Below are 14,407 nucleotides of genomic sequence, written 5' to 3' on the forward strand. Positions count from 1 at the left end.
GTTATTTTTAACCTACCTTCCAACTATAAATTCATTTTCTATACCCACACTTTTATGAGCTGTGGGTGAAAAAGACAAAGCTATTTTATCAGCCATCAGTTCATTAATTCCTCTTGTCTCTTTCAGAAGCTCACCTTCACATTTCGTATGCAATCAAAACCCTCAGCCAATAAACCAAAGCTACTCCTACAGAAAGATAATTGATTCTTTTATAAGTATTTTCAACGTTTTGAAGAAACTCAATACAAGTGCTTGTGTCACACCTAGAAAGCAAGAAATACTCCAATTTCAATTTTATTTCTAAGACTATGCTCAGGGAGGGGCATGAAAAAGGTACAATATGAATAAAATCCTCATTTAGTTTGCCCTTATTATCCCATGCAAAGTTCTTCCCCTTTAATTGCTTTCCCTGCCTTTGTCTTGCCTTCCTAAAATTTGTAGTTACTGTGTGATAAGAAACTATAGTATAGCACTGCTTACATAGTAAGCATCTCATAAGTTACTATGAGTTATCAGCCAACTCAGGTTTCTAAACAATATCCCTTTATCGGCTGGGTGTTTATTTCCATATAAATAATAAGTTTATGTGAAGCAATATGTTGTTTTACAGACGCACTGGGCTGTTCTTTCCACAGCAGAATTGGTACACATCTCCTTTTATGTGCCATTTTGGTTTTTTGGAAATTCTTGCTTCATCTCAAGGTCAATCAGAAACCAGGCCCATAACCTCATGAACATTAGAGTCTTACGCTTAATCATGGATGGTGAACAAGAGGAAAGTGTGACAATGGCGACACTGGATTCTTCAAACTTCAACTTGTCACACGACGCGGTTGGGAAGGATTGGCTACTCAATGAGTAATGTTTCTGATGATACAAATCATCAAGTATTCATTTCAAGGGAAAAAGCAGACACAAAGAAAGAAAAGCATCCTTCAGTGATGTTGGAATTGTTGCCTCAGCAAGTGAATCCAGCACTCTAAGTTCTCATTACAATGGCCAAACACAACTCCGGGAAGTGACCACGTGTCCTGGGGGTCATCAGCATCCACCAGGGTATATAAAGGGCCCAGAGCAGGAGGAAGACATTCACACCTGAGAACACTCAACTCCTCTCACCAGCCCAACCCAGCCCAGACCCAGACACCACCATGACAGGCTCCTGCTGTGGCTCCACCTTCTCCTCCCTGAGCCTTGGGAGAGGCTGCTGCCAGCCCTGCTTCCGCCGCAACCCCTGCTGCTGCCGCCCCGTGTCCTGCCAGACAACCGTGTGCCGGCCCGTGACCTGCGTGCCCCGCTACACGCGCTCCATCTGCAAGCCCTGCCGCCGCCCCATCTGCTGTGACCCCTGCTCCCTGCAGGAGGGCTGCTGCCGCCCCATCAGCTGCTGCCCCACGTCCTGCACGGCCGTGGTCTGCCGGCCCTGCTGCTGGGCCTCCACCCGCTGCCGGCCCATCTCTGTGCAGTCCCCCTGCTGCCGGCCCCGCTTCTGCCAGCCGGCCCCCTGCCGCACTGTCTGCAGGACCTCCCGCTGCTGAGCAGCAGGAAACATTCCCAGGTGTTCAGAACCGTGTGCAAACTCTTCCCATTCCTGATGGATCAGATGAAAGACACTACGTTTGCAACCTAACTGCTCTTCAATAACTAACTCAACAGTAACTGTCTATCCGTTTTCCCACAATTACGCAGCTAATCCTGGCCCTCTTTGACAATCTTTAGAAAAATTCCTGCTTTCATCATTTGAAGTCCTGGCTTGAAAAAATGAGCAAACAAAGATCAAAGTTCCTCTTGAATGGAGCTCTATCCCCCGACTCATCATCACCTCTCTACTATTTCAAGATGAGATATATCTCCAGAACAATATTGCATTTATGCTTGGTTTTTGCATAGTAAAATAATAAAATTTTATTTCTGGGAAGCAAATGCGTTTCTCTTTGTTGTTTGTTAATCTTCAAAAGCTTATTTTAGCTTAAGTTATGGTATGCAGAATCAGAAGAATCAAAGGAAGAAGGATTTTCGAAGGACAATTTTTCTATCTTTAGGAACAATTCAGGCGCAAGGTCTATAATTAGCAATTCAAATAATTCAGACCGTCTTATGCGAAGCACCTTCATATTTCAAGTCACATGTTTTGTGGCGATGCTGGGGAAATGGAGAGAATACAGCAGGTCTCTCTGGTCATGAACTTGACTCACGAATCATCCACACACATGTGATAAGGTGGAGGAAGCCTAAGTCTGAGCCCCGTTTGTTCCCTGATTTAGGAAACTATGCAGAGATGAACATCATTCGGTCCCCAGGAATTCCTACCCACTGAATACCTCTGCTGGAAGAGCCACTGTCCCATCTCTTCCACGGCTCCCTCCAGCACCACTAAGGCCAGTTCTGATTCCAGTGGAGTCACTGCTGTTGAGAGGAGAGGCAGAAGCGTAGCTAGCTTGGTTGGAACCATTCTAATTTAGAACTCCAAGCAATTTTACCATTAAAACAATGCCAATGTAGTTAAAATAGTGATAACGTTAACCACACTAGATATGTTTTTGTTGTTGTTAAACACTTTTAGGCTGGGTCGGGAAACTAACCACTATTGTTTCCTGGAGAAATATATATGCAGTTCCTAACATCCAATCTAAAAGAGATTTTGGAATGTGCTGCTTATATGCTTGGGCATCTCTACCTGTCCAGGGAGACGAGTCAGGCAATTAAGCATTGTGAAGGCCTGGATCTTGATTGACTTTGTTCACTACTGGATTCCCACTGTTCCGCACAGTATGTGGCACATAGCATATAATCAGAAATTATTTGTTGAATGGTTGAGTAAGTTCCAAGGGTTTGGAAGAGAGAAAGACTTCATCCCACCCTAGCTCTCTTATCCTGCTGGACATGTGCATTCTTATAATAAAACAATAAACAATCTCATGAAGAAAGTGTTTTTTTTTGAAATACGGTAAAAGTTTCTCAAGAAGTAGCTCATTATATTAAAAATTTTAGCATTGTCAGTATGTGCACAGTGGAATTTTCTCTTTATTAAGGATTTGATAGTTTACCAAGGGATGGGCTCACAAGTCCAATTTCTTTCTACATACTCTTGATCACTATTTTTTAAATTCTCTAACTACATCTGTTTTCCTTCATCCCAGAATCTTCCTTGTTAGCCTTCTAGAGACTTCCTCATCTTGCAATATTTTCTCAGATGTAGAGTGCTTTATTTTCTCCCAAGCTCATCATTGTTATTGGATCCTGTTTGTTTCCACAGTAACACCATGCCCTGGTCAGCCACAGTGGCTGGTGCAGGTCGGCGTAAGCGGCAAGGGACTGGGCAAGTAGAACCATCAAGAAGAAGACTGAATATACAACTATGCACTGGGGCTTGGGGGAGGGAAAAAAGAAGAGGAAGACTGGCAACAGATGTTAGCTCAGGGCCAATCTTTCCTACCAAAAAAAAAGAAGAAGAAGAAGCCTTAAACTGAAGCCTTCAACCACAGACGTAGAACAGACTTCGTTGTAAAGCAAAAGGTCGGAACCAAGCAAATTCAGGGGCAGAAGCTCCAAAATGGGGAAGTGCCATGATTTTCCTACAGACCCTGACAGTTTGAAACCATTGAAAATCACAACCGGTTCTATAAGCAGGAATGAGCTCAAGCATAGTCCATGGGGAGACACTGGAGCAAGTGACTCTGGGGTTTGGGCGAGGTAGACCTGAAGACCGCCTCTGACTGCATCACTGCCTGGCGGTTTTGTGATGCGGGCAGACTGAGCCTCCCTCTAGATGGCGGCTTTGTTCATAGTGCCCCGGGACCGCACAACTGTGTCCAGCTTTGACGCCGTCTCCTTCAGGCGTGCTTTGGAATTTGAGAAGACAGTGTGGGAGATAATTCCTCCAATTCCTGAGGATTTGGGTAAGACACAGAATCCCTTCAGGTGACTGTAAAAATCAGCCATTTCAGTAATAAAATAAGTAAAATCCCTGTTTTAAAATTAAATTCACTGTTAAAATTCCTAAATAAAACAGACATTACTTAATGACAGGGAATGTAGAACCCACAATTCCTTTCTCCAACTTCTCGGGCTTACAAATATTATTCCCACAGAAGGTTTTAGAATCAGCGTTGGCTCCAACATTACTAGGTGTATGACCTTAGGCAAGTTACTTATCTGGTTCCTTATGTGTAAAATGAGGAATATAATAATACCTACCTCATAGGATTATTATGAAGAATGAATTAATACATTTATTTCTTTTAGCATAGTGCTTGGAACATAGTTAGAACTCAATGATACTGGCTATCAGGAGGCGTATAAATAATGAAATTCACCTTGGTTTGGAAAGATATGACTATGGAAATCAATGAGCACGTACCAAAGCCAAAAAAAAGCTGAACTCGTAGAATACTGGTTCCCGTAGGCTGGGGTATGGGGGCAAGGGGAGACAATTTTTTAAAAGTACAATGGTGGTTGCCAGGGACTGGAGAAAGGGGGTCATGGAGAGTTACTGTTTGATGGGGACAGAGTTTCAGTTTTGCAAGATGAAAGAGTTCTGGAGATGGATGGTGCTGACGTTGCACAACAATATGTGTATTTAATGCCACTGAACTCTGCACACAAAAATGGCTAAGATAGTAAATTTACCAAAATAAAAAAATTGGAAAAAACCCCACAAACACTGATGATAGAGGCCTACCAAGATGCATTCCCGTAGCTCCAAAAAGTGGACTGGAAAATTCTTCTTTGACTGACAAACCGTGACTTTTGCAATATCCCTGTAGTACTGTTCTGACCACGTTTGGCCCAGGAGGCTCAGCAGTAGAAAAGGACACTCCCGCCTTGGGGAATTCACCTCCACTCTAAGCAACCCAAAGAGATTGACAGTGGCTCTGTGCCATCAAGACATCAACTGGCAAAAGCATCCCTGAATTATCAAGATAATTGGAGGCTTTGAGGTTAGGGTCGTTAAGTTCTTATTTGAAATATAAATAGCAAAATATAATGAGTTTCTACTAAATGAGGAAAGCACAGTCTTTTATGAGTATCTGAGCACCTCAAAAAAAATGTCTAGAGAACTTACTAACCTGCCAATGCTATTTCAAAAAGAATAAACAAACAGGAGGAAATGACCATGTGTCCTGGGGGTCATCAGCACCCTGCCAGGGTATATAAAGGGCCCAGAGCAGGAGGAAGACATTCACACCTGAGAACACTCAACTACTCTCACCAGCCCAACCCAGCCCAGACCCAGACACCACCATGACAGGCTCCTGCTGTGGCTCCACCTTCTCCTCCCTGAGCCTTGGGAGAGGCTGCTGCCAGCCCTGCTTCCGCCGCAACCCCTGCTGCTGCCGCCCCGTGTCCTGCCAGACAACCGTGTGCCGGCCCGTGACCTGCGTGCCCCGCTACACGCGCTCCATCTGCGAGCCCTGCCGCCGCCCCATCTGCTGTGACCCCTGCTCCCTGCAGGAGGGCTGCTGCCGCCCCATCAGCTGCTGCCCCACGTCCTGCACGGCCGTGGTCTGCCGGCCCTGCTGCTGGGCCTCCACCTGCTGCCAGCCCATCTCTGTGCAGTCCCCCTGCTGCCGGCCCCGCTTCTGCCAGCCAGCCCCCTGCCGCACTGTCTGCAGGACCTCCCGCTGCTGAGCAGGGCATCATCACTAAGGGTCCCCCAGTACATGGCCGGGTCCATTCTGATGTCACTCAGCACTTCTTGGCAGAATGACATGCATTTTCTTGAAAAGCCCATTCCTCACCTCTTCAAACAGCTCAAGTAGGCACTGAAAACATCTTTTCAGACTAACTACTGATGAAGAGTACCTGTCCTCTCAAGACCCCTGTGTAACTCTTATATCATGTTGTCTGTTTCCTAATAAACTTAGTACTCCCAGCATAAAAATCATGGTCTTTGTGATATTCCTTTTGGTAGCTTCTGTGACTCTGTTTTGTCCAGAGATATTCAAAGCAAAATAGAGAATAATCTTCTTAAATCGTTCTCTGAAATAACCTAAGTCTGGGTGGTTTCCTTATTATCCTTCTAAATGGCATTTATAGGGCACAGTAGCTGAGTGAGGAAGATGGGCATGGCTATATCTTCATTGTGTATACAGAGTCACTTGTGCCCACAATCCAGACACACGGCAAACATCTGAGAAACGTCCTTCAGCAATGACCAGTTAGGAGGCTGCATCTGGGTGGACACATATTCTGAGTCGGAGGGTTTGTTCACTGAATCGACACCTGTTCACACATCACAGAAAGCCCAGATGTTAGAGATGGAAGGAACCTTGGGTAACGTCTGACCATCCACCTGTTTTTGAAGTTGAAGAGCAATGAGTAATGGAAGATTAAATAAGTTACTCACTAATAGAATTATAATGGAATTATAACCACTGATGCTCAGGAAGGACCCAGGAGAATGCAAACCTCCTGACACGGAGCCTTTAGGTCAAACACTCCCTCCTAGTGTGGGAGGAAACACATTTCTCCGCCCGGAGTGACTGTGTTCTTTTGGCTTTTGTGCCCAAGTCTAACTGCTGCTTCGGATAATGCTCGCCCTTCTACGCATTATAGATCCGATCATTATTTAGAACGTTATTCACAAAGTCGACACATGTGGACATCAGATCACACTGACTCTTGAGGGCTGCTTATCTTTACGCTCAGGAATTGAGAACAGATGGCTCGCTCCAGTAAAGTAATCAATCACTGTCAATTTACACATGATTATTGAACTTCTGCGAGGAATAAGGCATTTAGTTGACCACCCTGAGGGAATATAAAGGAATAAGAGAGGCCTTCTGCTTCAAAGATGTTATAATTTACTTAGGGAGATGAGGCATAAATAAGAAAAAAGTCAAATAGTATATAATTTAAGCAATATAATTGTAGAAGAAATGCCGAAAATAGTTGAAGATTGTAAACCTATTAGGAAACATCATGCAATTGTTCTGTCATATATTTAAGTAAAAAATAAGTAAGCTATAAAATAAAATATTAAATTATTTTGTGAGGAAAAATGTGTTCTGTGTGTCTATCTATGTTTACGCCTAAAAAAATATCTAGAACATTATGCAATAAAATCTAACTGGGGATAATATTCATTTTATTCTTTATATTTTTCTTAATTACATAATTTCTTAAGTGAATGTATATTTTATTTTTTAAATGTGCTGTCTAAAATCTACATCTATTTTGGGAAAAATATTTAAACCTTTCTCATGATTATGCACTGCTCTTAAAAACCTGCCCATGAAAGTCTAAATGGATTTAAAGCAGATAAAGTAGACAGCAGCTGTCTGTACTCCTAAAGAAGTCCTTTATTATATATAGAAGAGTGCACCATTATATTAAACTTAGTGGACTTCTCTGATATCTTTAAAATGTGATCAAATTATTAAGCATTGAATTCATATCTTAACATTTTAGGATCATCTCAATTGCATAAAATTAGGTGAAAATTAAGAACTTTAAAAAATTGCTAGCTATTTCAGATTATATGTACAATTGTTTTCTCCATTTTTATAGGGAATTGAGAATACAACAAGACAATATTTTTCACATTAAAATTTGTTCATAATGTTATTGTTCAACAGTAGCGTTAAATAAAGCCCTAGCATTTGTTATGCAAAGTATGTGGCCCATCACCAGTAGGAGTCTGTCTAAATCAGCTTCAAAACTTTTTTAAGGGATGTTTTTCTCAGACTTCACTCTGTGTCGCATGGGCTGTGGGTTCGCAGCATGGTTTGTGTCACTATCCACAATTGTGACCCATCTTTTTGTTGGTTCTACAACAATAGCCTGACTCCCCTCTACAGAGACTGGTGATCCAAAAGAAGGGGCTCTGTATCTTCCTTCTGGGTATTTTTATTTTATTTCATGCTATTAATGAGACTCCCCACTGAATAATCTTTTATAATATGTGGTGACTGAGGAGAGGACTTGTTAATTGCCATCTGAAATATGTTCATCTTGGTTCCAAATTCAAAATTTAGAGTTTATAAGGCATCAGCATAACATGACCTTTTAAAATATGTTTATTCACTTAACAGATGCAAAACACTTACTAAGTGCCAGGCACCGTTTAGTGCTTGACAAATATTAGCTCATCTAATTTTCATAACAACCTAGCTATGTACTATTACTACATCCCACGGCTCAGAGACACACAGCCAGTAAGTGGTAAAATTTCCAATAAGTGTTTCAGGATAAGTGGCATCAGAAAATAGTGTATGACTTGCCGCCAGTGTCAAATCACAGAGCTCTGTGCCATGTATTACTGAAGCATGAGCCATATTTTCTCTGCCTGGAAACGAAGTTTGCCTGTGGGGTGAGGATGAGTGTTTTAGACTGAATAAACACTAGAAGAGCTTACTGAGGGACTTGTGGACACTCTGTCTTCGTGAATCTTTATAAAGGAGACAGAAAAATCTCTTTGGAGTGACTTTGGATCAGAAGTGTTTGGAGCAGAGAAATGAGACTAGTTAACTTGAGTTTTATGCATCTTCCAAAGAGGCTTCCCTTGCACAAACGTGCTCATCATGAACACCTCCAAGCAACGTGAAAAACTGATTGTGAGACAATGTGCCTTGAAAAGAGCAAAACACAAGCAACGAAAGCAAAAATCAACAAGTGGGATGACACCAAAGTAGATGGCTCCTGCACAGCAAAGGAAACAATCAACAAAATGAAAAGGCAACCTACATAACCAGAGAAAATATTTGCAAACTATATATCTGATAAAGGGTTAAATCCAAAATATATAAAGAACTCATACAACTCAACAGCAAAACAAACAAGCAATCCAATTTAAAAATGGGCAGAGGACTTGAAAAGACATTTTTCCAAAGAAGACATACAGATGGCCAATAAGTACATGAAAAGGTGCTCAACATCACTAATAAGAAGGGAAATGTAAATCAAAACCACAATGAGATATCACCTCACATCTGTTAGAATGGCTGTTATCAAAAAGACAAGAGATAATAAATACTGACAAGGGTGTAGAGAAAAGTGATCCCAGGTGGACTGTTGGTGGGAATTTAAATTGGTACAACTACTATGGAAAATGGTTCGGAGATCCCTCCAAAAGATTAAAAATAGAACTACCATATGATCCAGTCATGTCACTTCCGGGTATATATCCTAAGGAGATGAAATCACTGTCTCGAAGAGCTATCTGCACTCCCAGGTTCAGAAGAGCATTATTCTTAATAACCAAGACATAGAAACAACTTAAATGTCTAACAACAGATGAATGGATATACACACACACACGCACACACACACATACACACACACACATACGGAGGGATCTTAAGGGCATTATACTAAGTGAAATATCAGACAGAGGAAGACATATATTGTATGATCTCACTTACGTGTGGAATCAAAAACATCAAACTCATAGAAACAGATAGTTGAATGATGGTTGCCAGGGGCTGAGGGGTGGGGGAAATGAGGGGATGCTGGTCAAAGAATACAAACTTTCAGTTATAAGATGAATAAATTCTGGAGATCCAATGCACAGCATGGTGACTATAATTAACAATGCTGTACTGCATATGTGGAAGTGGCTGTGAGAGTAGAGCATTAATGTTCTCACCACAACAACAACAACAAAATGACAATTAAGTAAGGTGAAGGATCTCTTCACTAACCTTATTGTGGTGAATATTTTGCAATATATACTGTATCAAATCATCACAATGTACACCTTAAACTTACACAATGTTATATGTCAATTATATCTCAATAAAGCCGGGAGAAAAAGGGAGCAGAATATACAACTTTTTATCTGGGTTCTTGTTACTGCTTTGAAATGATCACATGTGTCCATGGACAAGAGAAAGAATGTGACGTGTAAGACAGTGAAAGATCTTCAGTGCTGAGACTCTGCTTGACTTCTCCCTCCTCTGTTTCCCCAGTTGTGACTAGACATGCAGTCAATTTATGCTCGTTTTAAAGTTTTGAAATTACATTTGAAATTCCATTTGGGGAGCTTCAGCTCCTGGGGCCCGAGGCACACTCTTTTGAATAATGGGAATGATCCTAAAGTGATCCAAAACTCCATCCGGTGAATAATAGGAAAGGTAAAGCTGAAAAGTAATGAGACTGTTTTCCCCATGCAATTCCTCACCTGCCTCTGGCGATACTTCCTGAAGATTCAGGCCCATCACACTCTGGCAGCGCCATCGCAGAACAGCTGTGTGGCCTCTTACAGCACCTCCCCTGAATGGTGTATTGTATATGTTTGCCATATTGGTTGGAAAAACTTCCATCTTGTCACTTCAAAGTCATAGCACTCATGTCAAGGTACATTAAGAAAAAGCGTTTCATTACATGATTCTTCACCACATGCATAAGAAAGGCAAGTCTAAAAATGCCACGTCTCAGAGATAAAATCAGCATTCTGTAACCAGAAGGACCCGAGTTGCGCACAACCTGAACTGGAAAAAAGGAAAAAATGCATGGCAGTCTTGTATGTTTTATTCCAATACTCACCTGGTTTACAGAAATAGGCTTTTCCTTTCCTATTCAAGTACATGAGCTGTGATCCTATTCAAGGCATATACACTCCATTACATCAAGAGATATGTACAAGCATTCACATGGAATCTACATGGCAGGACATGTTAACACCTGTCTGATTCACGCGTAGGCTTTTCACGGGATCTCTTGGGAGTCAAGGATAGGACCTAGTCAATGTTCTAGAAAACCCTGTATGTTTAATTTCTTTTAAATGTTCCAGTTCCTTTAGGACCATCTTGTCCGGGATTACCCAGGTGCTATCTACTCAAAAGAAGCATCAAGAGCTGCCATCACCTCAAATGGCTGCGGGTGCTTAGACACTGATGAGGAACAGCATGAGCACATCCATACTTAGAGACGCAACAAGAGTCCTTTAATGAAGTCATGACTATGGTATGAGCAATACAACCATCAATCATAACAAAATTCTACTTAATTGGCCTAAAGATAAACAAGAGGGATCATCATCAACCTGCCAGGGTATATAAAGGGCCCAGAGCAGGAGGAAGACATTCACACCTGAGAACACTCAACTACTCTCACCAGCCCAACCCAGCCCAGACCCAGACACCACCATGACAGGCTCCTGCTGTGGCTCCACCTTCTCCTCCCTGAGCCTTGGGAGAGGCTGCTGCCAGCCCTGCTTCCGCCGCGACCCCTGCTGCTGCCGCCCCGTGTCCTGCCAGACCACCGTGTGCCGGCCCGTGACCTGTGTGCCCCGCTACACGCGCTCCATCTGCGAGCCCTGCCGCCGCCCCATCTGCTGTGACCCCTGCTCCCTGCAGGAGGGCTGCTGCCGCCCCATCAGCTGCTGCCCCACGTCCTGCACGGCCGTGGTCTGCCGGCCCTGCTGCTGGGCCTCCACCTGCTGCCAGCCCATCTCTGTGCAGTCCCCCTGCTGCCGGCCCCGCTTCTGCCAGCCGGCCCCCTGCCGCACTGTCTGCAGGACCTCCCGCTGCTGAGCAGGGCACTGGCTGCCTGCGGCAAGCAATCAACCTTCTGGAAAAGTCATACTCCCATTTCTCTACCTAACAAACCTCCTGCCCTGAGCCATCAAGACTCCAAGTCAACTAGGAGTTGGATGGAGATCCAGACTCATCTATTAAGGCTTGGGCTGTTCTCAAGTCTTTGTTAACAGTAGAAACTTCCTTCTTTTCATCTTAGACCTTGTCTTGTGGCATCTTTGTTTTCTAATAAACTTCCCTTCTTTGGCCTAGCAAACACAGATTTGGTTTTACTTATTCATTCTAACATTTTCATTAAATTTAAACATAACAAAATGTACCAACTGCCTACCGTCTGCAAGTCACAGACTGTATGGTATACAACAGAAGTTAAAATTGACTTAAAAATTTTCCCCTCTTCAAGAAACTTCTAGGGAGGTGAATGAAATTCACAATGACTCAACTGAAAATTAGAATATGAAGAAAAGTACAACACACTATGGTGTCGACAGAGAAGTCATTATTGACTAGGGAGACCAAGAAAGATTGGAAAGGAAGCTAGCATTTTAGATGGGTTAAGATTTTGGGGTCTGCAGGGAAGATGCCACCCTCAACAATGGAAACGTTGTATAGAAGGAAGGGTTGTTCAGAGGATAGTTTGGTGGGAGCACTGGATATTTATAGAGTAATAGTGAAAGGTAAATTTGGAAAATTTGTGTGCTTTGAATACTAGCCAAAGGAGTATGCCCTTAATTCTCGACGCACTAAGGAGCTCTTGAAAGTCTTGGGGCAAGGGAATGCCCTGACAGGAGTTGGGCATTGGAATGATTCCTGCGGTAGCTGCTTATAAAAACAGAAGTTCAAAGGCTAGATGTGTAAGGACTATACAGAAATGAATCAAGAGGCCATTGCCCTGGTCCAAGTGATACATAACAAAAACTGAACTAGGATGATGGCCGTGGAATGGAGAAGACACGAAGAGTATGGCAGACATAGAAACCCAGAAGGAACATTAACTCATCTGAATGTGGGAGACAAAAAACAATTAGGAATCAAATGTGACATTGTAATTCTAGGGGAAACTCTTCCGGACAGAACAGACTTAAAAGAATTTTAACATATTTATGCTTATTTCCTGTGTGTTTAAAATCCCTACTCCGTAGTGTGCCGTGCCTACCACTATTTCTATTCTTAAGCTATTATAAAATATTTTTTTTAAAACAGGAGACAGAGAGTTTTACTAACTCTAATCGATCCTGGAAAGCAGCACAGTATCAAGTAAAATGAAGTGATCCAGGACTGAGGGGTAGAAGTTTGGGATCCAGCTCTTCCAGCTGTGTACCAGCTGTGTACGTGGAGCAAGTCACTGACCTCTCGAAAATGCAGCCTCTGCTAGACTTAATCGTATTCTAGCATCAGCTGATGCTAAGATGAAATTAGAAGTTGTCTGCAGCACGACATCAATGTTCCACTTTAGAGCTTTGACGGGAATGGTTCTGTGTTTGACTCTTTTCCTTGATTAATTCTTTGTATCAAGACTATGCTGATTTGTGCACTAGAGCGAGACATGAGGTGGGAAGACTGAATGTTGCCTTCTGTAGAACCCTTTAGTGCTCCATGCATAATAGGATTTAGTAAACACGTGCTGTTTATAATAAGAATGATGTCAGTTTCTACACCTATAAAATTAAATGGTTGGACAAGATGATTTATTAAGTTTTTGATCTCCAATATTTGATGATTCTATCTAACCACCTTTCATCTTCATACCTACAGTCATGGTTACCTTGTGACATGAACATCTTTAGCGATACTTGCATGAATCACATTCTAATGTAATTCTATCACTGTACAAATCAATACCTCCACCTCATAAAATCTAACTATGTGCTTCTATCCATGGTTGGCAGGGAGGAATAAACTTACCACAAGCATAATGATGTATTCTTTTGGCCATCACTTTTTTTTTTAACCTCCCTCCATGTAGCCCTAAACTTCCAATGGAAAATCACATTCTTTCTTTTAGGAACCACCAGGAATTGTTTCAATTTTTATTTTGCTGAAATTTATCTTAATCCCTTTGCACTTAGACCTACTGAACGACATTTGATCATCTATTTCCTAACCCGCCTCCCAAGCACCGTGATCCAGGAAAAGTATTTCCTACCTCCTACTTTTTCTTTTATTCGTTCCTTTTATAAATTTGATTGTCATACTCTTTGGTCTAACATCTTTTCATAGGATATAATGTGTAGTTACATAAAATGACATAAACTGAAAATGAATCCAACTTTTGAGAAATAAATACTGTCTAGATAATCCATAAAGCAGTGACTTTTCTTTCATAGAGAAGTATAAATTACACTTAAAATTTTTTGTGATTTTTTTCCTAATTACTGGACATACATTTTAACCTTTCTTTTAAATATGTGCTAACAAAATAGCCACAGTAAATTGGGATGAAACAGGGTTTGCTCCATATATCCTCCTGAGTGATAAATGTTTCTTCAAGTCTGAATGTGTGAAGCTCAGGAGAGATCTTGAAACTGGATCGATCCAATTTCTGGAAAGATCTATGAAATTCTATGAATATGGAGTTTATCAGAGTTTCTATCTGGCTGGCTGTGGAGACTATACTCTCATTGATCTAAAAAATGTAAAGATAGCCTTACATGAACGATGGTCAATGGTTAAGAATGTTCTTCTGGAGACTTGAGTTTTGGTGACTATGACCCCAAAATTGCGTTGTCTAACGAGTGAGAGTCACCTTGTCAGGTGATGTGATCATATGTGCAGAATGGAGGCTGAGACTTGAGGGGAAATTACAGTGCTGTTTGGAAACAAAGCATCAACACTTCTACCAAGAACGAACACATTTGGTGAGTATTAGCTGAGCAACAAGGAAAAATCAATTTGGAGATATCTTTAAAATAACTCAGTATTTGAAC

The 14,407-nt window shown here is 41.9% G+C and overlaps 3 protein-coding genes across 3 annotated transcripts; all 3 read left to right on the top strand.

The window, feature by feature from the left end:
- The first annotated feature begins 1,077 nt into the window (after positions 1–1,077).
- LOC100067256 (keratin-associated protein 2-1) lies at positions 1,078–1,923 on the top strand. Its single transcript, XM_001497351.4, has one exon. It carries the CDS (start codon positions 1,152–1,154, stop codon positions 1,536–1,538), a length of 387 nt encoding a protein of 128 aa, XP_001497401.2. The 5' UTR covers positions 1,078–1,151; the 3' UTR covers positions 1,539–1,923.
- Positions 1,924–5,172: 3,249 nt separating this feature from the next.
- LOC100067281 (keratin-associated protein 2-1) lies at positions 5,173–5,884 on the top strand. Its single transcript, XM_001497372.4, has one exon. It carries the CDS (start codon positions 5,245–5,247, stop codon positions 5,629–5,631), a length of 387 nt encoding a protein of 128 aa, XP_001497422.1. The 5' UTR covers positions 5,173–5,244; the 3' UTR covers positions 5,632–5,884.
- A 1,111-nt stretch (positions 5,885–6,995) lies between these two features.
- LOC106783258 (keratin-associated protein 2-1) lies at positions 6,996–11,736 on the top strand. The gene has a single exon (XM_070227314.1). It carries the CDS (start codon positions 11,091–11,093, stop codon positions 11,475–11,477), a length of 387 nt encoding a protein of 128 aa, XP_070083415.1. The 5' UTR covers positions 6,996–11,090; the 3' UTR covers positions 11,478–11,736.
- The last annotated feature ends 2,671 nt before the right edge of the window (positions 11,737–14,407 follow it).

The sequence above is a fragment of the Equus caballus genome, chromosome 11 (genome assembly GCF_041296265.1).
Source record: "Equus caballus isolate H_3958 breed thoroughbred chromosome 11, TB-T2T, whole genome shotgun sequence".
In the NCBI taxonomy this organism is placed as follows: Eukaryota; Metazoa; Chordata; class Mammalia; order Perissodactyla; family Equidae; genus Equus; species Equus caballus.